General features: G+C 44.7%; 1 protein-coding gene across 5 annotated transcripts in view; it reads left to right on the top strand.

Annotated features, from left to right (window-relative positions):
- The window catches only part of LOC112101967 (collagen alpha-1(XXVII) chain), a 224,618-nt gene that overhangs the window by 187,439 nt on the left and 10,408 nt on the right, over positions 1 to 26,771 (top strand). For all 5 annotated transcript variants that reach the window (XM_026657347.2, XM_026657346.2, XM_026657349.2 and 2 more), the window contains exons 38-51: positions 456 to 509; positions 612 to 719; positions 4,494 to 4,547; positions 4,888 to 4,941; positions 13,642 to 13,698; positions 13,886 to 13,939; positions 15,526 to 15,579; positions 18,516 to 18,569; positions 20,135 to 20,188; positions 20,269 to 20,376; positions 20,775 to 20,882; positions 22,022 to 22,129; positions 25,153 to 25,206; positions 25,935 to 25,997. In XM_026657347.2, the coding sequence (XP_026513132.1) occupies positions 456 to 509; positions 612 to 719; positions 4,494 to 4,547; positions 4,888 to 4,941; positions 13,642 to 13,698; positions 13,886 to 13,939; positions 15,526 to 15,579; positions 18,516 to 18,569; positions 20,135 to 20,188; positions 20,269 to 20,376; positions 20,775 to 20,882; positions 22,022 to 22,129; positions 25,153 to 25,206; positions 25,935 to 25,997 (984 nt within the window). The remainder of the gene's footprint in view (positions 1 to 455; positions 510 to 611; positions 720 to 4,493; positions 4,548 to 4,887; positions 4,942 to 13,641; positions 13,699 to 13,885; positions 13,940 to 15,525; positions 15,580 to 18,515; positions 18,570 to 20,134; positions 20,189 to 20,268; positions 20,377 to 20,774; positions 20,883 to 22,021; positions 22,130 to 25,152; positions 25,207 to 25,934; positions 25,998 to 26,771) is intronic.

Consider the following 26,771-nt stretch of genomic DNA (forward strand, 5'->3'; position numbering starts at 1 on the left):
AAATACTTCACATATGCTGACAAACAGTCATCAGATGATGGTTGTCAGTCTTCAGAGTCCTAGTCTGTATATGACCTGTGACCTGAAGGTTGAAAACTCTGCCTCTTCTTACTTCTCCCCCCAGAGCTAGGCAGCCTTCTTGGCGCAGAAATCTCTCCATCTCAAAGTGGTAGGTAAGCCTCAGTTACATGTCAAAGGAGCTCAGGAACAATCTTAACCTTGCTCCTGCTCTGCCATAATGCTGATGAAGGGAGTTTATTTTGTCACACCTCATGGTCCATTGGATTATTGCTTAAACATCCTTCCTGCTTCTCTGCTCCCATGGGAATAGGACTGGAGGGGTAAAAGGACTGTTCCCTGGCACCATCGCCAGAGATGGGCTCCGATTATCATGCGAGGGGCACGCACGATGGTTGCTGGGTAGAACTTTTACTTGGGTTTCTCCACTCTCCTAGGGACCAGAAGGGAAACCAGGCAAACAGGGAGAAAAGGGCAAAACCGGCCAGAAGGTAAGAGCCCATTCCCAGTGTTTCCTCCTTTTCATTCTCATCTCTTTGCTTCTTTAATGTTTTATTTCATTTTGTGTCAATAATCTGTATACTCTTCTACAGGGCAGCAAGGGCTATCAGGGGCAGCTGGGCGAGACGGGCCCTCCAGGGAAGATGGGGCCAAAAGGGACTCAAGGCCTTAAAGGATCCAGAGGTACCCTGGGACCTATGGTGAGACTAGACCTGCAATTGACTGAGTGCAACCCAAAGTGACATGCGGTAGGGTGTGCATGGAGGGGGCGGGGAGCAGCTGTGTGCCTTGGGAGACAGAACAGAAGCACAGGGAGGAGATGAGGCAGAGAGAGGGATTCAAATTTACATTATTTTACTTTTTTGATGGTTTAAATTAGAGCTGATCGAAAATTTTCTAGCAAAACTTTCCTTTGAAAACAGAAAATAGATTTTTTTCCTAAATGAAATTTTTTACAAGGAAGGTTTTTGTTGACTTGTTTATGCTAAAACAAAAATCAGATTTTTCTATGAAAAACCAGAAAAAAATATTTGGATAAGATTAGGGTTTTTGGGGGGGGGGGGGGGTTGCCTTTTTCTCCCATTTTTTTTCTCCTCCCCCCTTTCCAGTGGCAAATTATTTTAGGGGCAAAAAGGAGAGAGAGAAAGAGGAAGGTGGGGGTAAAAGAAAAAACTACAAAATTTTCCATTTTAACATCATAACATCTGGAAAAAATGGTTTTGGTTTTACATCAAAAAACTCAAAAAAAAAATTTCACAAGAATTTTTTTTCAACATTTCCCATGGAAATATTTTTCCAACCAGCTCTAGTTTTAGCTGATCAGTGATTTTAATAATTTGCTACTTTGCCACGTGAGAAGGAATCTCTCAAGTTTTCATTCTGTTGATAGCAGATGCAGCCAGTTAAGGATGCATTGCAGTTTTATATTGACTCTCTCCTCTCAAGTCTAATTATTGGGAATATATTTCTGGAAAAGGGAATGAGCTGAGAAGGTATATTTGCTCAGAGCATTCCCTTTGAGACTGCATACTCATGGTGAGCAGCTTCCAAGTCAAACTGTTTTATTACATGGAACTCTGCCTTGGACTTCTGCCCCAGCCATACACCCACTCTTAATCCATTATCTGGAACACTTGCAGTTAGCACAGATAGAACATGATAAAGGTTTTGGGTGAGGCTGGGAGAGAGAACAGCAGCAGTATGGTAGAAGGAGAAGAAAGTTCAGTTGCCTCAAGATTGTCAGACTGGGGGATCCAAACAGTCGCAACAGGCAACAAATATTTCTTCATATATATCCAACCAGCAGGGTAACTATCAGGACTGAGTCATGGGCGGTCAGACCTAGTGGTCAGAGCAGGAGTCAGGCTGAGTCAGGTACCAGAGGCTCAGAGTCCGAGAGAGGCCACAAGGCAAACCAGGAGTCGGGTGGCAGTAGGGAGCATTGTCTATTACCAGGAGATCAGAGTCTAAGTTAGGCTGGAGGGTAAACCAAGAGTCAAGCATCAGGAGGCAGGCACAGTCAGAAGCTGGAGTCTGGGATCTCTCACGCACAGGGTCTAAAGCAGGACAAGCGGACAATCTGTATGGTGGTTTGGACAACTCCTTATCGTGGCTTCCTGTCTTAAGTACCAGTGCCAGCTGATCTGTGGGCTCTGAGGAGCTGCCACTCAGGTCCTGCTGGGTGGTACATCCTCCTGGGCCCAGCCTCACAGGGTCCTCCTGCAGGAACAGCCCTAAGCCTCCTGTGGAGGTGTCAGTGGCCCAGATCCCCTATGGTTCCAGGCTGTAGCCCTGCAGGTTCTTATAGTAATTGCTTAAGTATCACTTGCCTCCTCTGATTTAATTTGTAGACATACTGAAAAGACGGGAAGGAACCAGGAATTGCTGAGATGTTTCGGAACAGTAGCACTGAGTGACTGAGCAACAGAGATTCTGCTGTGGTTTTTAAGGCCTCCATTAAAAGTTATGGTCTTTCCAATAGATCCTCCCTGCAGACTGTTTTGGCAGAGTCTCCATGGAATATTTCTCAGGGAAGCAGATTAATGTCTGAGCAACAGTCTATTGGACTGTGTATCTTTTCAATCTGTCCTTGAGGAAAGGGTTAAAAATATGATGAAAAAGTGGAAGATTTGGAAAGTCTAATGAGACTTTTCAGTTTCTGACCAGCAAGGTGAGGTCCAGGACAGGTTGTGTGAGTGGATCCTGTGGGCAGAACTCTCCTCATGGCACACTCAAGCAACTCCTCGGACTTGTATAGGACTCATGTTGATGGACTCCAGGAGGAATTACTCACACCTTTTGTGGGGAAACCCAACACCAGGTCTCTGAAGCAGGATACTGGAAGATCCCAAATGACCTCAAACAAGAAAAAGTCTTTTTTCCCTCTAAAACAAAGCACACTCCCATTCTGACAGATCACCAGAAAAATCCTCAAATTCAGGAAGCCATCCTTTGCACTCTCTAGATTGATTATCTGCTTTCCCAGCCCCTTTCAGTGCATGCCAGCACTTGAACTTCCAGCAGTAAAGGGGAAATGTTTAATGACCATATGATTTGTGCAATGGTTTCTAGCATCTGGAGTGACTAATCCATGCAACTCCTCCTGTAACCGAGAATTCTGTATTCTACCCACTGAGTAAATGAAGCATAGAAATTATCAGGGTATAAAATATAAAGCACGAGAAGGAGAAATGTGCCTGAGCTTCAGCAACTAAAATCTACTCCGCTCACTACTGGCTAGAAAGGTAATATGAGTTTGCCAGTATCTGCAGCTTAGTAGCAAAAGGCTTGCATCCAGCTTTAATCTGAAGATCAGGATTTGGAAACTCTCTTTAACCTTTTGTTCAGATTCCTAAAACATCAGCTCTTGCAACTCCCTAGTCAATTGCAGCTCAAAAGATGACTCCTCAATGTCATCTTTGTTGCCAGGCCTGAGAACCACAAAAAACAAGAGAGGTCTTTGTATGTTTAAGGGTTCAGGCCTTCATCAGAACTGTCTCACTAAAAACTTCACTGAAGGAATATTCAGCAAAAAAGACCCTGGATTAGAAGTTAGCAAGAGAGTCCAGAGGGGGCAGGTGAAGAGCAGAACATCACACAATGTTCACACGTCACCCTTTGCTAGTTTTATTATGTATAGATCCAAGGGTGCTGGAACAATTTGTATAGTGGGGGTGCGGAGAGCCTTTGAACCGGACTGTAAACCCTGTGTATAATGGAGTCCACTTCAAGACAGCGGGTGTGGCAGCACCCCTAGTTCCAGTACCTATGTATATATCTAGCAATTAGCAAGGCATTATCCACATTGCATTGTCGTGAGATTTTCCTCTATATGCCCAAATGATTTGGAGAGCACCTGATTCAGGCAAGAGTTAAATTTCCAGGATACGTTGGCATAAGAGGAAAGACCATGACTCTGCATTTTTAGGAGTTATAGGAGTCCAAAAATATGAGCCAGTTCCCAACTGGAAAAGAACTGACTACTGGGATAGCTCAAGGGGGGAGGGATAGCTCAGTGGTTTGAGCATTGGCCTGCTAAACTCAGAGTTGTGAGTTCAGTCCTTGAGGGGGCCATTTAGGGATCTGGGGCAAAATCAGTACTTGGTCCTGCTAGTGAAGGCAGGGGACTGGACTCGATGACCTTCAAGGTCCCTTCCAGTTTTATGTGATAGGTGTATCTCCATATATTATATTTCTGTAAATGAGCTGGGGACCTCATTGATAAACTCTTGACAGAGACTTGGGCTGGAGGAGCGACCCTCCTATCGATTTGATAGCTGAGTGCGGAGAATACTGCAGGATGATGCTGCCATAAGGCTACCTGGTTTGCCCAAAGAATAGATGGGAGCCTTTCAGTTTAATCTCCCAAGCCTAAGGTTTGCCTGTCTTGAAAGTCCACTTCGCAGCATGTGGTTTCTGAAGACAATGACAGCAGGCTGTTCTAATGGCATTTTTCTGTGTGATTGCTTCCATAGGGTGCTCCAGGAAGGATGGGTGCCCAAGGGGAACCTGGCTTAATGGGTTATGAGGTAAGGCTGCTTTTTTGATGCTCATTCCCGTGCTTTACACATTTCCAAATCTAACATCATAATTAGCCCAGGATGCAAAACTAACTATATTTATATTTCCATTTGGTTGGGATGATAGACAGCTTAGTTCTTTATTATTCTCAGTCTGAGCTGTGGAGAGTTTTTCAGATCTGGTTTTCCTCCATCTTCCAGGCATGGATGATGTCACTGCTGATGCGTCTATATTTCTCTGAAGCCTGCACGTGCAATTCAGGTGTCTCTGTAGTCAGCAATACAGGATCCTATCACAGAAGTGACTCCATTTTTACAATCCCGTCATATGTTTTCTATTCTCCCACAGGGGCATGCAGGACCGCCAGGTCCAGTCGGACCACCAGGGCCAAAAGGTGAAAAGGTAAGGGCAAATTTCATGCAGTTTAGCTATCTCCTGTTCTGCATATGCCAGTACTGCCCCTACTCGGATAGCAGCACCCATTCCAACCAAAGCACCAGGGCACAGCTCCCATAGACCCATTCAAATAAACACTAGCACTTGTAATCCAACACAAAGATCATGTGAACAAGCACCATAGATAGGCAGACAACCTAGCCACCTGCTAGCTGCAAACGTGTGGCCTGGGAAACAGAAACTGTGACATCCTGTGCCAAAAACACAGACTTCTACTGCTTGAGCTGAAAAAGACTCTTGATTTAACCATCGTCAATAATAGCAGTACTAGTTACATTGTATCCTCTCTCATTCTCCCGCTGATGTACTAGAAGCAGCATTTCTCAAACTGTGGGTCGGGACCCCAAAGTGGGTCTCGACCTCATTTTAATGGGGTCGTCAGGGCTGGCTTAGACTTGCTGGGGCTCGAGGCCAAAGCCCGAGGGCTTCAGACCTGGGTGGCAGGGCTGGCTGGGCTCAGGCTTCGGTCCTCACTCCTGGAGTTGGGTAGTAATTTTTGTTGTCAGAAGAGGGTCGCGGTGCAATGATGTTTGAGAACCCCTGTGTTAATGGATGAGCATTAGAAACTGATAAACACTTGGACAAGTCTGGCATCCCATCCAGCAGAGGGAGGTGGTGCCAGTTAGGATACGTCTATACAGCAAAAAACAAAACAAAACAAAACATGGCAGAGAGTCTCAGAGCCCAGTCAACTGACTCAGGGTTGTGTTGACATTCAGGCTCAGGAACCTGGCAAGTGGGGAGTGTCTGAGTCACTACTATCTTTAGCTCCGCAGTGCGAGCCCAAGTCCGTTGACCGGGCGTGGCTCTGAGGCTCTCTGCCACAGAGTTGGGGGGGGGGAGGCATTCTTTTTTTTGCTGTGTAGACGTACCCAAACACACAAGCCGATGCGTTATCAGTGCAAGTCAGGATCAGGGAACACAATCCACCAGGACACCATTTCCAGGCACCCATGCTCTCTTGTATCTCTGAAAGGGCCTATAGACATGAATATTGGGGGCGTTTCCTAGTTCCACAGAAATTCTACTGAATCCCCAAGGTGAAAGAAATTAGATCAGTAGGTTTTGTTGTCAAGTCAAACTAACACCCTGCACACATGCCCCTAAAACTGTCTGCTCTTGGAAAATCTTCCTGCTGCTTCTGGTTGTTCCAGCCTATTACATTTCGTAAGTGAAGCACAAATGGTCTCCCTTCCCTTCCCCCGTCCCATTTTACTAGTAGCCTCTCACACCCGTGACTTGTTTGTCCACCTACACCCCTTGACAAGCGCCCTGACTGCAGCTGGAATGAGTCAAAGCCCTTGTTCCACTGCTGCATTCTTTCAAGGCTTTTGCTGAGTCAGCTTGAACGTACCCAGTTCAGGCTGGAGAAGTGACTCATATTTTAGTGGCTTCCTCTCGGCACAGCTTGCTGCTCAGTGCTCTGAAGATGATCCCAGCTGGCTTTGGCTGTACTTGCATTGTTGCCGGAGCCAATCACATGTTTGTCAGTAGCTACAGCAGCAGCTTTCTTCCACCCTGTGCAGGAAGGAAAAGAGTAGTAATTGGAAGTGGTTGCAAATGGGACCCTACCATGAGAAAAGTTGCTTGAATTTTTATTGATCCTGGTTGTCTACCCCACTGTACTTAGTGTCCCTATCGCAGGAAGCACTCAGTGCATGGTGTGAATTATTGGCATCCCTCAGCACTTGTGTTATTGCACATGGTCATGATCGCAGACGTGCATCTGCAGGCAAGAGTTTCCTTCCTTAGAGGGACTCCTGAGATTCTAAGAAGAGATCTCACGGGTACATCTTTGCCAGCCATCCTACCAAGTCAGGATCCCAAGTGGGAAGGCACCCATAGCTCGGCCATTCGATCTTGGAGATTCTTTACATTGACATGAGTCTCTGAGACATGAGAGTTGCTCTCCTTTTACACTGTGACTGACTCCACTGCAGAAGTAGTGAGAAAACATAAGGGATTAGGAGAGCATCCAGCTGTTGAATTTAGATACACTCACAACCCAGAGATGCCACCCCAGGCATGGTTATTATTGGTGCCACTGAGAATTCCTGCACTTCTCTCTCTGCTCCCTACCAACCTTGAGCTGCGTCTCTGGCACTGGGGCATCTGACCATTTCTCTGATACTCCCTTATCTTCACCACCAGTTTGCTGAGTAGCTTCTGCATCTTTGTTTTTATTGCCACCCCCATCCTCTTTTTGTCCTACCTCTTAGCTTCCCAAACCTTCCCATAGTGTTCTCCAGTTGTACCAAGATGAATGGCCCCTAGCTTCTGTGTCCTCCATTAAGTGGCATCCATTCTCCAAGAGGTCTCCTGCCATCATCTAGCTCAAAGTAGCAGAGCTAGAACTTTCCACCAAGCACAAGCCAAGATGCAGGATTTGTTGTGACTAAACCACCCAAGACAGATGGCTATCCAGCCTCCTTTTGAAAACCTCCAATAAAGAAGCTTCCATTACCTCCCTAGGCAATCTGTTCCATTGTCCTGCTGTTCTTACAGTTTGTTACACATTGTCCTTTGAGAGACTAGCCCAGGGTTCCAGACACATTAGATACAGGAGGCTTCAGTGTCCGATGCAAAACATTGAGTAACACAAACCCAAAGTAAAAAGAGCCATTGTCTCTAAGCAGTGAAATACAGAGGAGAATGAGATGTGTGCAGATATTAGACTTAGTATTGTACTATGCTCACTATGCTTGGCAAACTGTCTGACACCAGACAACTGCTGGCTGTGCTTTAAACCCTCACAATTATCAGGCAATGCTTCTGCTGCCGGGATTGGGAACTGCTTTGGAGGCTAAGCACTGACAAAGATGCTCCTGCCGTCCCAAGTGGACTGGGCTACCACACGTTAATTAGGTTGCAGTACCAGTAATCAATTTCCAGGGGTTCAGGAATAGCAAGGGTACACAAAAGGAGCAACTGCAGAAAGACGACAAGAATAAACAGCAGAGGCATTAAGAAGGAGAGAAAATGTATGCCAACATGTTGCTGTTCTTAAACTCAACAGATGCTATTGGAAGGCACCGTACCAGAGGCAATATATTTACATAGCATTTACTAGGTACTTTTCAAAATTAATTTATATACAGGGGTCATTTCATCCTCCAGTGAAATGCAGCCACCTCTGGGTTAAATGCGGGAATTGAAAGTGAATCCCATAGTCAGCTGGGAAATGCGGGAGAATGTAATTACCCAAATTGGAATTTGGCCAGGATGTCATATTAGGGAGGCGGCTGCCTGATTGGCCCCTGGCTCTTGTTCCCTAGTTGGTCAGCTGCTCTCTTTGATGCCAGTCGTGATGGGCTATGTCGTGATGCAGTAGTTAGGTGGGCCCTGCTGTCTTGTGGGGGAGACAGACCACCCTGGGACAGAATGACACTTCTGACAGGCTCATGTGCCCCAGGGTTATATGTACCACAGTTTGGGAATCTCTGCTCTTGTTCAAACAGGAATTAATTCCAGGCAGTCCTATGGCTGTGTTATACAGGAAGTCAGACTAGAATTGGATGATCACAGCAGTCCCTTCCTGCTTTGGACTCTCTGAATCAGAGCATTACAATATCTCTGCTGTTAAGTACCCTGGGAACTTTTAAGGACCCCAAGGGGTCAAGACCTCTGTTTTACATCTTACCTGAAAGATGGCACCTCCATCAGCACAGTGATGCCTTAATCCCATCCTGGGGCATTGGTTTCATAGTGATAAGGGGAAAGCAACATTACTTGCTGAATCACCAGCACCACTTCCTGAAGCACATAGGTGTCCCATGAGGGCCTTTCATCTAAGTCCTAGCCTGGCCCATCCCTCCTTATCTTATAAGAACTGCCTGGATCACAGCACATGAATACATATGTCAGGATCCTTCCCCAAGACCACGTGTAACCTTAACACCAAAAGAGGAAGAATTCAGACTTTGGAGATGAAAGAGTGAAGCGAAAGCTGCAGAGGAAAGAAATGGGGCCGTGATTGCTCTGCGACTTTTTAAACTCTGTAGGAAATTAGCAGAGCAGAAGAAGGGTATTTAATGGTGGAGAAAGTCTGCCCTTCTCCAAAGCAGTAATTAGCCTGAAGATATCCATTATTTTGGAATTGAGTTCCACAGCGTCATCCCAGCTAATTGTTCTGCTGGATTTTAGTACACTCACAGCTCCTCAAAGAGGCCTTGCTTGGAGCAGACGCCTGCATTTGGCAGCCGCTTAGGACTGTCCAGATGAGATCCTTTTAAAAATTACAAACTAGTGTATCTCACTTTCGGAGGGGAGCCAACAACAACAAGCCTTCCCTTTTCCTCCATGCATTTTCCATTTGTATCCCAACTTGTTTACTTTGCTGCCCTTTGCTGTAACCTTTTTTTTAACTGCAACTTTCCAAAGAATTAGCAAAGACCTTTAATCTCCCTCTGTCTGAGAATAATCCAGACGTCAAGAAGTCCTAGAGAAGATCAGCCCTGCAGTACTGGAATTTATCAATCAAGCTTAAGAACCCTGTAGCATCCAGGAGCTGTTGAAGACCTGGAGGGAAGGTGTCTAGTATGTATGGGATCTAGAGCATCATCACTCTGTTCTAGGGACCAGCTACAGAGATTTTGACACTCTGTGAAGAAGTCAAAAATTTAGAACGTTCTCTGAACTGAATCCTGATCATGTCGGATTAGGATCTGAAATGGAAAGGCATCCACAACCTCTTTGGAGAGAAGTATCCAACGTCAAGCCTTCTGCATCTTGATATGTACATTCAGATTCTTATCTGAGACTGAGGAGCTGTGGCTTTGTATCCATATTTCCTGAGGGTCCCTACTACTCTAACAGTGGCTAGAAAGTAGATCAATTGTAAGGTATTTAGCTGTTGACTTCACGTACGAAGCCCTTGCACAGTGGAGTCTCTGGGGACAGTGTGGGAAGGACTATTAGACATATTTTGTTTCTTATTTTTAATCAGCCACCCAAATCTCTCCATCTATTGCCCAACTCTATATCCATGAGCAGTCCTTGCACAGCTTCTCTCTATATTCCATTCCACAAGAATCTTACTGAATCCCCAAACATGTTAGCCCTTAAAAATGTAAATGTAAACCTAACCCCACCAGTAAACTCCAAATCCTTGGCGTAAGATAGTGAATTTTGGAATGACAGTACCCAGAGAAAGGGAAGAATGCCATTATCTCTAAGAATATAATGGAGGGGATATGTATTGCTTAGTCATCATCTTCTCAGCGTATGCGCAACGTCCCTCAAGTGGCACGTGACCAGGATTCATCACCGAATTTGATCCGCTGGTTGGATCATTAGCTTCCCCAGCTTGGGCTGGGTCCTGACAGGGTGTGCGACGTGAACACTGATCTGAATACCACCAGATGCAGTGTCGCAAAACCTTTAGGAATCTAACTCTGCCAATCTGCAAAAGTTAAGCTTAGTGCAAGTCCCTCTTCATCCTTGAACTGAAAGCCGGCGATATAGCTTGGCACATCCTCCTTCCCCTGTGCCACAGTCACACTTGATAAACATTTCTCTACACCCGCCCTCAGAAAATGAGCTGTTGGCAACAGCTGCACTTTGCTGCTGAACGCAGTTGGGACTGTCTGAAGCTGAGTATTGTCAATTGCGTACCCACCGTTGCCAAAAGTCAAGAACAGACAAACAGTTCTGCATGTCTTCTCCCAGGTGGCAGCATCATTGAGCAATTGCCAAATGTTTGGGGCATCATGGGTACCCACAGCACCATAGAAGACTTATGGAAGAAAGATAGAGGGGACCTTAATAACCATACTGGGATGGTTTGTAGAAACCAATAACCAGAGAATTACGAAGACTCAACTACTTGGCTCCACATGATTTAACTTTGTGAGTTCCTGTACATGAGAGAACTTTTGGTGCAGCAGCCCCAAAGAGTCAGAACCCAGCAGCCCCCATGTGCCAGGAGAAAGGATCACCTAAAAACCACAGTAATACAATCCTAAGGACCTGGAACCCCAAAGGACCTGTGAAGTGCATTAATCCAGAGGAGACAGTATGTCAAAGACTCAGCAACAGCAAGTCGCCAAAAACCAGAGGAGCTGGAATGTAGCTATCACGCAGGGAGCTAAGAAACAGACGTCTCTGAACTGGGCTCCAGAGGAAATAGGACACTGTAACCCCAAGTGATTTATGCAAGTGAATTTAAAACAGCAACAGCAAAACATCATCTATTTTTTAGAAGATGGAATGCACAGTAAGGGTAACTGAGTGCCTCATTGTGAGCCCCTCGCTCACACCGGTGAGCAGTTACTCACACCAGTCATCCCACTGCATTCTGTGAAATTCCTCACATAAGCAGTTGTGTAAGGGGCTCACTGTCTGGTCTGAAGTATCTACAAGAACAGTTTGTGATAGCAGCATGTAGCCAGGGTATGTATTCGGAGAGTTCTGCTCCCTTTATAGATCAGGGAATGTGCAATGGGGTGAGGAAAAATGCTGCTCGATTCTAAGCTAGGTTGACTGTCAGGGCAATAAAATTCAGAACGTCAAAGAAGCATCCTGCACCCTCCCATTGTTTAACTTTATAGGCAGCTGCAAATAACTGTGTAGTTGGGTTCCTCAGAAAGGGGTAACTAGACCAGGCAAAAGCAGTCAGCAAAGAAACCATTCAGACATCACTAGAAAACTAACCCTCTTGCCAAAGCTGGCACTGTACTGCAGGTCTTGGCTAGAATAATCCTTCTTTTTGGTGCAGTAAGGATTCCTGTCTACCCCACTCCTCCTGGCAAGAGAAAGTATGTGAGCAAACTCATGTCGCAGCATGGACAGTTTTGCACAAATTTGCTGGTGCCGGGCTGTTAGAGATGGGCAAATTGGTTCCAATCAATAAGAATCAACCCAAAATTTGGACCCAATTTTTTGGAAGTTCAGAAGATTTGAAATAACTTTGTCCTGCTTTCTCCCCCCACCCCTCCTCCTTATTTTCCAACTTTACCTATTTCTGTGGTTCTGCTTCCCGACCCAGATGGAATTGGGAAGGGCAGAAATGCTGCAAGAGGGGCTTGTTGATGCAGCATTCCCAGCAGGAAGAACAGGGAATAATATGAATGAGAGAGAGAGAGACAGAGACTCTCAGACCTTCCCTCAAAATTCCATCCCTGTTTGCCAAACCAAAAGAAGGATCTGAACTTCAAAGGCTAATCTCTCATCATAAATCCACTCTATCTATCATGTGCCCATCACTAAATTATCTTTCCTCATTTTAAAGAGAGCCCAGCAGAGTTTTACCCATCAGTGCTCACTTAATACTTAGCCTGAGACAAATTTAGCAGCATTTCATCCTTCATAATCCTTATCCAAACAGGCGCATGGGTGTGATTCGCCCTTCACTAAGCCTCACCCTCGGCGGTACCCATGTGTATTTCAAACAAATCATTTTAGCTAGACTTCCTTTAGATGGAAAAATATTGAATGGAAAGAGATCTAGAGTAACATTTTCAAAAGCAACTATGTGATTTAGGTGCCTACGTCCCATTTTCAAAAGGGACATAGGCAATTAGGAGCCCAGGTCCCACTGACTTTCAAAGAGACTAAGGGTACGTCTACACAATTAAAGAAACACCCACAGCAGTGAGTCTCAGAGCCCTGGTCTACAAACTTGGGCTTGGGCTGCAGGGCTAAAAATAGCAGTATAGATACTTGGGCTTGGGCTGCAGCCTAGGCTCCGAGACCCCCGCCTTCCCCAGGTTTCAGAGCCCAGGCTCCCGCCCAAGCCTGAACATCTACACTGCTATTTTTAGCCCCGTGAGCCTGAGTCACTTGACCTGGGCTCTGAGACTGCCGTGGATCTTTTCTTGCAGAGTAGACGTAGCCATAGGCTCCTACAAGCCAGACTGTGAACAGCTAAGAATTTACACAGGTACCTAGTGATATTTTCAAAAGTACCTGAACATGTTAGGTGCCTAATTCCTATTGAAAGTTGATGGGAGTTGGGCATCTAGTCTGCCTAGTGCTTTTGCAAATCCCACTAGGTGCTTAGCTGCATCATCAGGCGCCTAAATGCCGTTGTCAGTCTTGCTCTAAGTCACTTTGGAAATGGGACTTGAGCTCTGAAGTCACTTAGGCACTTCTGAAAATGTTATCCTTAGACTTAAAGGGGCCTCCTCTCAATTTGAAATGTTGTCAATTGCTTTTTAAGGAGAGTTTAATAATTTCAGGATTAGTCCTGCCTGAGGCCCCCTATTCAGATCTGGTGGGTTTGCAGTCACATTTGACTATTGTTAAAGAATGTTTTTTCTCCCCTATGTTGCTGTGCAAAAGAGATGCACACAAATGGGGGAAATGGTGTGAAACTGACTCAGCACAAAGTTAACCAGCTGAAAAGAGTCCAGAGGAATGTCTTTATATTTCTCTCATCATTCGCCTTCAGGAATCACATTTGTAAGAATAACAAGTAAAAACAAAAACAAAAAATCTTTGAACAGAAATGTGATTATTATTTTTATTTTAAGTAGTTGGTGCCCTTTTAAAGCCATCTTTTTACCCAGTCCCTAAGGCCTCATTCAAACCCCACTGAAATCATTGGGAAGGTTCCCATTGACTTTAAAGGGCTTTGGATCAGGCCCTTATAGGACCACCTGCCATGTATGCTGCTGGCTGTTTTAACATTAATATTTATGTCTACAGGGAGAACAAGGTGATGATGGGAAAATAGAAGGCCCCCCAGGACCACCTGGTGACAGAGTAAGATATTTTTCAGGTCCCTTCTCTAATCCTGTGGCCTGATTTTTGCATGTGATGCACATGCAGACTAGCCAACTGTCTGGATTCTTTCCCTGATCATAGAAGATGCTGTATTTAGAGATCATGACAGATGGAGTGGACCACTGGCATTTCACATCTACCTTGAACCTTTATTGTGTTGTTGTAGGGTCCAGTTGGCAACAGAGGAGATCGAGGGGAGCCTGGAGACCCTGGCTACCCTGTAAGTCCTATTCTAAATATTTGCCTAGGAACTAACTTTGGAGAAGGTCTTCATCTGTGTAACAGCCCACAAAGCTTAAAAGCTGTTATTATGTGACATCTCACCATGGTTGCTCTTTGTGAGCAGTACATGGCTTGTTTGCTTTACTCAGGACCCAGAGGAATGATTCAGATCTCTTTCCTTAAAGCGAAAGAGCAGTTGCTGAAGGCAAAGAAAAGACCGGATAGCATCAGGACCAGCATCCCACAATGTCACACATCTGAGCTGAGCTTGCAAGGCTGAGAGAATGAGCAGGACCTTCTTATCAGTGACTTAAATCCAGAGGAAATATCATGGGGTCTGGGGAACATGCTCAGAAGGCTTTGTTGAAATAGCTCACAAGACAGCGAGGTCATGATGCTGTTGTGTGAGAGCTGAGACTGTTGGTTTGTAGCTGCTGGCACAAGGCCAGATGCTTTCAAGGGGATCCCTATTAACTTAGTGGATTGGGAGTTTCCAAAATCTTTTCAGTTAGCTGTGGGCTCTCTCAGCCAAGACCAGATTTATGAATGAGTCCCCCTTATTCCTGTCTTGTTTTTGTAGCGTCTTCCAGTCCCTCTGTCAGTAGCTTCTCAACATGATTGACTGGAGCTGGTCTGAAAAGAATCTCTTAGGATTAGATCTTGCCTCACTACAGAAGCAGTCAGTGAGAATGATTAATTACAAAAATGTACCAAACTCTCTTATTTGTCATCTCCAAATGTCTGTCCACGAGTCCCCAGAGAAATGCTACTCACTGTAGTCTTTCTATGGGGCATCAGTAATCAATTGTTTAGTTAAACTAATGCATTGTGTGTTTATGGATGCATTAGGTAAGCCCTGTTTCCTGCTTAAATTGTGACATAATAGCTAGTTGTAACTCTTAGCTGCCTGTTTCCTGTGAATATCCCTGAAAGAGTGTACATTATACTTGGAACAGTTATCTAGCTCAGTTAATCCAAGATGTCTGTTTCCCTAAGAATGTACAAGAGGCCATGTCTACTTGCCACTTACCCGCTTTTTAAAAGATGGTATTTACAGTAAGTATAGAATGTATCAACTAGCACTACAGGGTTCAGACCTTAGTTTGTACAGTGTCTATCATATAGTATGAGTACCGAGCTATATAATACTACATAAAACTAAATACAGAATAGCAGAGCTATATAATAATGCTGAGAGAAAGAAAGTGATCTAGACAAGGGAGAGGAGATGTTTTCAGATGAGAAAATCATTGAGGCGGAGAGATACAGGGAGGCTGTTCCCGATCAGAGGGGAGAGAGTGTTCAGAATCAGAAATGATCTCACAGAGGGGAAATCTGAGTTGGAAAGGAATTGGAGGAGGTAGGAGTTTAGCTTGAGGAAGGTCCTCTTGCCCAAGAAAAGCATTTGCTTCCCTGTGATACATTCATCTGCATAGCACCACCCATATACTTTGCCTTCCCGGCATTGGCAGAATACAACTGTGTGCGTATTCTCCCACCACCCATTATCCCCCAGTAGCACACTGTATGCTGTGAAAGAAAATCCATAAAATAAACTAACATGCGCACTCTCGTTTATTTAAGGGTCAGGAGGGACTTGACGGGGACAGAGGAAAAGCTGGACAGCAAGGTCTACCTGTAAGACTCTATTTTATTTTATTTTATTTTATTTTATTGATTGATTTTAATCTGATCTTACTCTGTGTATGTGACAAATGGAGATAGAACGTGGGAGCAGCATGGGAAAGGGGGTTAGAAGAAATGCACGGTGAGCTACAAACTACAATACAGGCGAGTCTCATCTTACGCGCATTTAACATGCGCGAATTCAGCTTTGCGTGGTCGGCAAAACCAAAAAAAAAAAAAAACAACCCTAAAAAGAGAGATAACAATTTAAATACTGTACCTTTAGTGTGAGTGATTCTGCCTGCCATTACACTAAATGTAATTTTGACTCTACGCGATTTTTGCTTTACGCACTGACAGCGGAACATAACCCCAGCGTAAGATGAGACTCGCCTGTATGTGCATTTCCATATGCCAGGGTTCAGTGGGGTTTTTAGGAATATCTATAGCTATAAAATGTATGGTTCCTGAAGGTGTAATCAAAGTATGTCACAAGGTATATTTTATTTTTCCTATAAAACAAGTGGGGGAGGAGACAGCAGCAGCTTCCCATATTCAAAGCTTGTGACACTAGACCTGTTTTACCAGACATTTTTAATGATTAAAAGAGGATGGGAAAGCTTGGGAGATTCGTAATGTAATATGATTATATTAATATGGGGGCATTCACCTGGAAGTCACAAGTCTGAATCCAGAACTTGTCAGTAGTGACCCAGAGTGATTCAGATGGGACTGCTGTTTGGTGACCGGTGTGAAATGCTTTCCACGTACCTGGACTAGATAAGAATGAGTTGGGTCTTTGTCCAGTTCCCACTGGACAAATGTCCACATTGCATAAATCTCAGTAGGCCCCCACCCCTGGTTGGCAGTCTCAGCAGAGGCCATAGATTGATTGGGTCCCCTCTCACTCCTACAGAGGCCCATCCAGGTAAGCTGAGGGCCATTGGAGGGGCAACGTGAGATACGCTTGTCCTGCTGCTGCCCATGTTGTACCTGCTCTGTCCGGCATGTTTAATGAAGACTAAAATCAGTTAAAAAAATGAAGGCCTGATTTTTAAAACCCGAACTTCTGGGGGTTGTGTGTAAATGCACCTACTTTGTACATGCAGATACTGTGATTGTGTGCACACGCAAATGATCGGTCAAACCACTGACCAGGTATTTTCATGCTCAAGTACTAGAGTTTTTGCATACAATGATGGTAATTGTGGCCTGTAAATTAGACATGCAAGTGCCCAGGTGTTTTTGCACTCAGCCCTGATGTTCTCAAATTTTGAAAAATAAGCTCTACATTGGCTTGGCTGTCTTGCCGTTAATCATTCCATAAACAACAGTGGGGAACGTAGTAACAAACCGTGCATCAGATCCCTCTGGCCAGATCCTTAGCTGATTTAACGTAGCATCACTTCAATGAAGTCTGTGGAGCTTTGTCAATTTACATCTGCCGAGGTTCTGCTCCGTTATGTTTACACCGCTCTTAGATGCATTCATTAGGGTGTTCTTCAAAGGGGGGTTATGAAATAAAACAATCACTTTACGTTCTACCCAGTGTAGAACACTCTGCCCTACACACAGCATTGGGTGCTCCCATGTCTCCTCATTTCTAAGTGCAATTTCAAACGGGAATATATTATTCAGTTGTAAACAAATAATGCAAAAGCGTTTCAGCTCGAGAGAAGTGGCCAGAATGTCAGTGGGGTGAACATAGATGGGGTATTGTCAAGTTTCTTTCATGTCAATGCTGTTTTGATATCCCTGCCATATTGCTCTTATTGTTACACAGACTCGCATAGTAGCATAAGGCTGTTCTATAGAAATTTGAGATGCTGTGCATACCTTCAAAGTACACATATGTAACAGATCCCCAAAGACATTCATACTGTTTGTACTATCTAGGCTTATTCTAGTTCCTGAGCTGCATCTGCTCAAAGCTTCAATGAATACCATTCCTGAAAATCAGCTGATCATCTGGTTTCTCTCCTCTCTCCAATCAGAGCTGTAAACCCTGGAGTGCAGAAACATACTAAAACATACTAGACAGTGTCAGTCAAATTTGAAATGACTTCCATTCTTTGTGAGGCTACAGAAAGAGTTTTTCTTAAGTCCAAATCTCAGTGATCTGTGACATGATTAGAAGGGGGTAGGTGATCCATTTACCCTTCATAGCTCTTTGATTCTAGCCTCTGAATTGCCCCCAAGATAATCAACAGAAGCAGGCAGCTCTGGAGAAGGAGATACAGAAACAGGAGGATCAGAAACAGCAGACAATTAGAAACTACAATGAGAGAGATCTGCAGACAGGCAATAACCTGCTACATCTTCTTTGGGATAAGTCCAGGGTGTCTCATGGTTAGAGAATACACATCCTGCTGCTTTGCCATCAGCAAAATCCACTAAAAAGTCAGAATAGGAAGAGGGGAGCGTGCATATATGTGACGGGGAAGGGAATGTTACAGATTTCTGAAAGGGTGATCAATTTCCTTATCTCTCTTCCTCTCCCCTTCGTAGCTGGCTTTGAGACATCTGAAATCTAGATTCAAGAGAGAGATTGGGGCTCAGGAGAGAGAAGGAGGCAAATACCATAAGCATCATCATGGTATTTGCTGCAAAAACTACTGGATCTGCTTTAAAAACCAGAGCTGTAACGCTCTTCATTGAGGGGCCTGATCCTTTACCTGCTCTTTATTGTGGATCTCAAAGTCAAACAGTTATCCCAAGCAAGGGGGAGACAATGCTGCTTCTCCAAAATGACACCCTGTTAAACAGTCTCTGGAGACGGTCTCTTACTCCTCATTCCCCAGGAGGGTTGTGAGAGCAAAAGCTGCTCCCAGTAATTGATTCCGTATGGTCAGTGCTGTATGGGACACAGCAAATGCTGCTCTTTATACTTCATGCAAGATGCTGCCAGAAAAGTATTTCAAACAGATTTTCTTTGTCATCTTTTCTAGGGGGATCCTGGACCACCAGGCCAGCCAGGGCCAAAGGGATCCAAAGGTGAAGAGGTAGGTTTCAGGGGGGGTGGATTTATGGCATCCAAAGCTTAAAGCTGAAGTGAAATCAGAACTGTCACGGTTTTTCCAAGAGTATGTTGCTTGTTCATTGATCTGTGGCTGGAAATGACCATGGAGACCTCAATAGGAGGGCTGTAAATATTGATTTGTGTGTCCAAACCCATTAGTTTGTTGGCTTCCTGGGGCTGGAGAAGATCAAGAGAATTACAGTACTAGCACTGTGGATGAATCCCGGCAGGTCCTTAGTTACATGCCTTGGGACCTTGGTGTGGTCCCTCTTTCCCACACCACATCAGTTTCTGCCTCTCTGGACCACAATCGGCATGTCTGTCCCTGGGGGAAATCTGAACCAGGCAAGTGTGTCTCTCTCTAGCTGGGTTTCAGCCATAAAACTTTTCTGGCTTAAAACCTTCCAAATCCAGAGTCCATTATCCACACAATTCTCCATTTTTCCTGCTTCTCAGAAGGGTCATTCCCTCTAACTGCTCCTCCCGCAACGAAGAGAATCCACTGCATGTGGTTCTATCTGAACTGAATTTATACCAATATCTACTTCTACTTTCCTGTCTGTCTATCTCTACAGCTTCCCAATCCGTTAACCACCAGAGACTTCTTTTGCCCAAATTTAAGTGCATGACCTCAATACTCAGCTAATTCACATCCTATCCTGCAAGATATGGGAATTGGCATAATGCCAAGTAGACTAATCTACAATAGGTGATTTTAACAGAGTTCACCAGCCACTGCATTCAAAGAAAGACACACCCTATCACCCATAGTAGACCTGGAACTGCCCATGGATCTAATGAGTAACAGTAGCTCTTGTTCCACACAGTTGGCCAGTTTTCAGAGACTTGTCTGCAGATGGAGAAGTGATACACGGAACACTTGGTTTATTTTTTAAAAATGTGTTCGCACGTGACAGAGCTTTAAAGCTTCTGAATCCTAGCAAAGGTGATGAGGCCAAGTGTTCTGTTCATATTGCAGGAGTTAATCCTTGTTCTTAGCTAATAATCAGGACCACATACTTGCTGCTTTGACACTTCCCCTCCCCTTATTGGCAAATCAGCATTACAGATTTTAGCCATAGGAAGTGTTTACCTCCAACTCTCCAGGACGGGGGGAAACTCTCTAATCTATCAGAGACCAGAATAAGACCTTCCCTATCTGAGTTCCCTGAAGAAGGCTTGGTGGTTGGTTTTCCATGATGCTGCCAAGGAATGATGAATGGGATGATTTTTGAGCATCTCATTGTAATGCATGCCAGTGCTGTGGAGTTCTCTCTCAAATTCATCCTCCTGCTTTATTTGTCCTCATCTGTTCTGTATTAGGAAAATGTAGGGACTTTCCTTCTGGCTATTCATTCCTGTCCTCTAAAGCAGATAACCCAGAAACTCTTAGAGAACCACTTGTAATAAAACCAAATAATAATTCAACTCCTTCTGCTGTAGCAACTGACCTCATATGTCTCCTTTTTAAACTGCTCTCCATTGCATGGGCCAAAATGGGCTTCCCAGGTGGGACCATACTAGAATTATTTCTTTTTTTGCTTTAAGGGTCAAAAAGGAAAGCAAGGGGCATGGGGTGAAGCTGGCAGCAGAGGCTCGCCGGTAGGTGAAAATTCAGCCTTTCCTTTTATGAGTCCCTGGCATCCCAACACTTCAGTCACTAATTTTTTTTGTGTTTGTAGGGTCCTGTTGGGTTACCTGGTCCTAGGGGAGTAGTGGGAAGGCAGGGTCAGGAGGGTTCTCCTGGAGTGGACGGAGTTCCTGGGAAGGATGGCACAGCTGGGCTGCAGGTAAGTTTGAAACACTTCTATTGGGACACCTTAAGCAAACACTACCCCAGAGGAGGGAAGAGCAAAGGATAAAGCAGTAGAAATTGACACACCCACTGCTATAGCCATGCTCTCATATACACAGAGTCACACATAGAAACCCAGGCAGATGTCTCCATGTGGACGAGTGTGTAAGTAAAGTGACTCTCACAGCCAGACAAACAGGCTCTTGTATGCGCAGATCCATGTGCTGTAAAATCCTGTGCATATGCGCATGCTGACACAGCCATTCATAAATGCACGCCACGCCCACCCAGTGTAGCTGTAGTCACGCTGCTCTGGCGCCTTTTCAAAGGGGCGAGCATGCCCAGAAGGATAGGGTGACTTTCTCTGTATTCTCTCCTGGACTTGTTTTATAGGGAGAACAGGGAGATGATGGGGAAGAAGGCACAACAGGGATTTCGGGAAAACGAGGGAACCCCGGCATACCTGGTCTCCCCGGAGCACAGGGGCCACCAGGATTTAAGGTCAGTTTCCACCTCACTGTGGTACGGGGTTGGTTTTTTTTTGTTTGTTTGTTTGTTAAAACAAGTGTGAACTTGGGAAGGTGGCAAGGAAGCTCACACAGCCTGTCCTGGCCCACATTGCTTTTAGGAAGCTCAGACTGCTAGACTCCTAGCAAGCATGACCAGGCACCTCCTTTGGGAAGGTCTTGGATCCTTGGAAGTCTGTACTGGTAGTGTCTTAGCAGGCACTACTGGGGAAGAAGCTCACACTGCTAGGTTTTCAGCTAGCACCAACAGGGCTTGAACTGCTGGAACTGGTATGGTTTGGGGCACCGTTCTGAGCCAGAGACTTATTTAGTGACTCCTAGATTTCTCACTGGTTCTTGCCCCATCCCACGTGGATCACAGGATACAAAGCAGACCCAGTAATGATTTAGCCATTTGTAAAAAGGGACTGTAAATAGAGAGATTCCAGCTGGGTTTGGAGAGGCCAGAAGAATTTGAATCAAATTATACTCATTTAACGCATTACCATTAAGTTGTCACTTACTGCCCCCCAGCTGCCTTGGGTAGAAATAACAGGCTGTCACCACTGATTGATACTTGAGCCTTTATCACTGGAGCGTTGCAAGGTCAGGGGGAGGAGGAAGGAGTTGAGATGCTGGGTCTTGGACGCCCCTTTGTTGTCTTTGACTTGGGAAGTCGGTTCCAGGGCAAATGTTAGCTTTGTAACTTTTGGATTAAAGTTACTGAACTGAAACCTTGGAATTCCTTTAGCATTTTAGATGGATTAATCATCTGTCGCCAGCCTTGTTCAGAGAAGAGACTGAGAAATTGAGTGGGGCAGGGCAAGCAGGCATGCAAGGGTGTAAATGAGGGGGAGCATGAATCTTACCCCTCAAATGCTACATTGCGACACACGTTGTACTGCAGGTCTTGGAACTACCTCTAGGAACATGTTGGTGTCCATTACTGGCTTTATGCTATATATCTTGTAAGAACCCAGCCCTGTGTGATACATAGATGAAGTCACATCCCCTACCCCAGTAGCCATTATTTTTTCACCTTGTCATGCAATAGAAATGGCCAATGTCAGGGTATATGTTTTTATATTTAATCTCTGATCCACTGGAATGATTTTAATTCTGTGTTCTTTGTAGGGTGAAAGAGGATTGCCTGGGCAGACTGGCCCAACAGGGAAACGGGGTACACAAGGAGGAATGGGGCTCCCAGGAAGCCCAGGAGAGCCAGGACCCAAAGGACAGCCGGTTAGTTGTGTTAATTTAAATGATCATGTCTTACTGTAGTTCTCCTACCTGCAAGAGGTGGCTCAGAGTCCCAGCAGTGCATAGGAGCGTGGAGTCCTGGGATGCTCTACTGCATGCATTTTTGTAGCACAGATACACAATCTCAGTGCACGCTTCCCAAGGCCAGGCGGTTGTGGAACTCTGTGCACGTCACTCCATGTTCCTCTTTTAAATATTGAACTTTGTGCGAGTTTGGAGTTCACAAACATGAGAGTGGAATGGCATCACGTACTGAGCAGCTGCACTGAACAGGTGCAATTACATGTCAGTACAGACCTGCTTCTTCAGTATTGGCGCTCTTTAATGTCGGACAGGGGCCCACTAGCACTGCCAAGCTCATTCCACTCAATCACACTTTCATTTGCACCCACTCAAATGAATCCTTGTCAATCACAATTTGAATGTTACACACGCTGCAGCCATGACTTTATATTACACTCCTTAGTGTCTGTCCTACTACACACAGCATCCCTACCTCTAGGAATTAGCGATGAGTAAGCTGACCCAGGATAAGAAAGGTATAAAAGGAACCTTGCAGCCTGCATTTGGTAGAGCAAGAGATTTAGGAGCAGTACTTAGCAATAAGGATATCTCCTGGTGTGGTATCAATGGCAGTGTAGTGGTAAGTCCAGAGCCAAGAGCATTGTCAGAGGGTATTGTCTACAACGCAGCTGGGAGCTGTAATTCCCAGTGCAGATAGACAAACATGCACTAGCTCTGTTTGAGCTAGTGCCTAAAAGTAGCAGCGCCCGTGGTAGCAGTTCAGGCTGGCCACCCAAGTATGTACCTATGGGGCTGAGCGGGATTGTACTTGAGCAACTGAAGTCACTGCCCATCCCACTGCAGCTACACTGCTATTTTTAGGCACTAGTATGACCGCAGCTAGTGCATGTATAACACTGGTATTTATGGCTCCCAGCTGCTGTGCTGACATGCCCCATGAGAATCAAGTGATTGGTGTCCCTGAGAGCTGTACAACTGACCAGCCTCAGCAAAGGAAAGGAAATGTGCGCACCCCCCATTACTAAACCAGGCTGCTGCTGCTTGTGGTTTTTATGTATTGCACTTGTAAGATTGCCTGGCCTAGCTCTGTGCATCAGGCAGAAGGCTGATGCCATATTGGGAGTTTTAATAGCTTAGACGGTAAACGCCTTGGGGCAGAAATAATAACCCTTTTGTGCCTGGTACAGTAAAGAGCACACTGTCCGCACTTACTACATACTTTTGCATCCCTTACTATCCCTACTATAGCGAGATCCCCTAAAAAGAGACCACATTAAATCTCTTTATTGTACACTCTGTCTGCTCAACATCGGTTTGCCTTTGCAGCCAATGGGATCTTCAACTGTTTGAAATATGTATGCATGCTGGCCGGTTTGTTCCCCTTCCAAGATAGACCAAGCATCACAACCAATGAGATCATCAGTGCAGTTAAGCCATGGATAAATACCTAGCAATATGTTAAGATTAGGTTTATATCTGTCTATGCCAGTGTTGGACCCCATTCTCCTCTGGAATGGGTGAGTTGTCTTCCTTCACTCCAAGGGCAGTGCCACTCTTTAAGAGAGTGTGAGAGACTAGTATGCTGCATGTTCCACCATCCTAGAAGAAGAGTCTAAGTGGACAAGCAGGTCATAGGCTCCTGGCTCAAGAAGCAATGTCAATTTGAGTCCCATTATGTCCTTTTTGTGTATATGAGTGGCAGATTCATGTAGCCAATATTCATTCCTGGAGGTTGTTACGTAAATATTTATCCAGGCCTCTTGGATAAGATGTTCCTGTAACTTAGTACACATCTCCTTTTCCTCTAGATCCCTTCTTGCTTTGCATTTATTTGTGCTGCCAGCCACTCCATGGAGAGAGATTCTCCTACTGTGGGAGCAGCAGCAGTAGGTTTCCTTTCCAGGATCCATAAACGGATAGTTAAGGTTTTTTGTATCCTTGGAAAGCTTCTTGTACTCTACAGATTTCAAACAGGCCTTGGCTTGCCAAGCAATTTCTCACTACCATGGTAGGAAAAGCTTCCTACCAGCTAGGTCTATTAGACTCTGGAATCACCTTGTGAGAGAAGTGGTGGAATCCTCATCACCTAAATCATTTACAACTGGGCTGAACAAGACACGTTTCCATCTCCTTTATTACTAGGATTCTAGAGTCATCGTGCTTATATTTTTGTCCTAATCTTTTCCTAACCATCCTGAGTCACTTTGCATGTTGATATTCAGTTAGTCTATAGCTACCAAAGAGCTTGCATCTCAAAATATAGAAATGAGGGTGTTCACATGCAGATTTGTGTTTCTTCCATTTTTATTACTGGTTACATGTATTATGACAGTGTCCATTATGTGTTAATCCAAGTTTGGATCACACACCCTAACTGTTCAAAGGTGATTTTTTTTTTCCTTGAAAATGTGAGCGATAATCCTTGGAGGCATATTTGAAATGGGCAAGAGTTGAAAAAATATTTGTTTCCTGGTTCTTAAAGTTCTAAGCACATACTTTTCGACAGACAAAATGACTGCAGCTTGAAATGGGCCTTCATGAGGAGTCAGCTTGACTTAGTTTGTATTAAAAAGCAAAACAGCGTTTTCATTTGACAGTTATCAGTGTCTGAAGCTGTGCAAAGGTATGGGCCGTAGAGACCTTTAAGGACAGCTCATGGAGCAGACACTCCTCTCCCCTGACCATGGCCCAAACTCCCAAGCTGTACCCTATTACACCTTCTACCAACTTGGCAGTGGGGAGGAGAGACTATGCTAATATCTTAATTCAACCACATGGGAAGATCTCAAATTCTCTTTCCCAGAACAGCTGATTTCCTTTCCAAGTCTTCATAATTCCAAGCTTAGAGAGAGGGAAATAAAAACATCCATAAGTATTTTTCAACCTAAGTGTCAGGAACCTTTTGGTGATAAGCCATTTAAGATCAAATGTATTGCTCTTGGTTGCTCTTTCATTTGTCTTTGCTTGGCTGTTATTTCCAGGGGGACTTTGGCGAGTCAGGATTTCCAGGGATTGCAGGCATGTTTGGGCCAAAGGTAAGACACTTCTTTGTATCTCATGGGCTCTATAGTGTCTGTATAAGGCAGACATTCTGTTCCTCACTTTACTGTGGCAGATGGATTACTGGGAACAGCCATGTGCTTCTTGCAGTTCCAAGCCCTTGGGAGATCCAATGCAGACTGGCAGCAAATTTCTTTACAGGTGCCTCTCCAGAAACTACTGTACCCAAATGATGATTCCTAATTACTTTAGTTTACTTCTTTTTAGCTGTTTGAGACACACTCAACTTCTAAAATCATCCCTAAAACACTAAAGTTACAGTCATATTGGTGGAGCTCATATTCCGACCAGGATGGATGGTGGGATGGAACAGTAATCCCCTCTGTTCTTTTGACTCGTGAATGTCTCTATTGCCTTTGCTCTGTCAGAAGAGACTCCCATCTTCATCATCTATAGTTATCCTATCAAAAGACCCTGCTGGGTGACATGGGTGTTGTGTGCCCTTATGTAGGTTTTACACCCGTTTTATCTGAACATCTCCTGTGACCTTAGATCTAAGTTACCAAAGAAAAAGGACCATCCTGCTTTCTAGAGAATGTGGGGGGAGGAGGGGAATGTTCAGAACATGGGAGTGGGCCCACAGTTTTAAAAAAAAAATCAGGACTTACAGGACTTACATACTACCAGAGTAGTAAGCAAAGAAACAAACCTTTGTGCATCTGTTGAGGGTCTTTCAAGACTTATATCTGATTTTTATCTACAGGGACCACCAGGAAACCTCGGGTTCAAAGGAATTCAGGGCCCACGGGGACCGCCAGGTCTCATGGTGAGTTCTTGGAACTGTATTCTAATTTTAGAACTTTCTCCCCCCCCTCCCCCCCCAATCTGCTGCTTTTTCTCAGGACAGTCTGTGGGCCAAACCCTGAGCTGCTCAAAAAGGGGGACTAAAGCGGACTTTAACATAGCATATTTGACATACACACACTAATCAGAAGCTGCAGTTCAGCTGGGTCATACAGTAACACATGTACAAGATACTATGCCACCCTTATTTGACAACCTTTGGTCTCAACACCACATTCTAACTATCCCAAACATACCAAATACAATTCTACTCCCCCTTTACTAGAAAACTGCAGTTAAGCAACTAATTGTTATTGTCCCCTTAAGTCACTAGGATGAATTTCAGTGTAAATAGAGGTTTTAAATTAGCTGTGTCCAGCATGCTATGTTCCCCGGAAGGCAATTTTTTACAATGCTGCTAGTCTCCAGTAGAGATTCCCCACCATAAGGACTCTCAACGGTCTAATAAAACACTTCCCAAAGATATGGTCTCATTGTCCAGTCAGGTCTTATTTTACATACTCCTTGTAGTGAATTCATTAACAGTGCACTGAAGTAATGGAAGTAGCAACCTGCAGTTCAAGAGCTTTATGGTGGAAGGAGAACAGGAGTTCTGGGCTGTGAATGCCTATCCCATGGATACAATAAGTTAGTTCCCACTGCTGGGATTGATTTCTGAGGAAAAGGAAACCAGGAAGACACTTTTTGAAAATGTATGAGATCCCAGAGATGCTCCTTAAACCCTTGGGCTCTCAAC

This window comes from Terrapene carolina, unplaced genomic scaffold (genome assembly GCF_002925995.2).
Source record: "Terrapene carolina triunguis isolate 2854851 unplaced genomic scaffold, T_m_triunguis-2.0 Scaffold238, whole genome shotgun sequence".
Lineage (NCBI taxonomy): Eukaryota > Metazoa > Chordata > Testudines > Emydidae > Terrapene > Terrapene triunguis.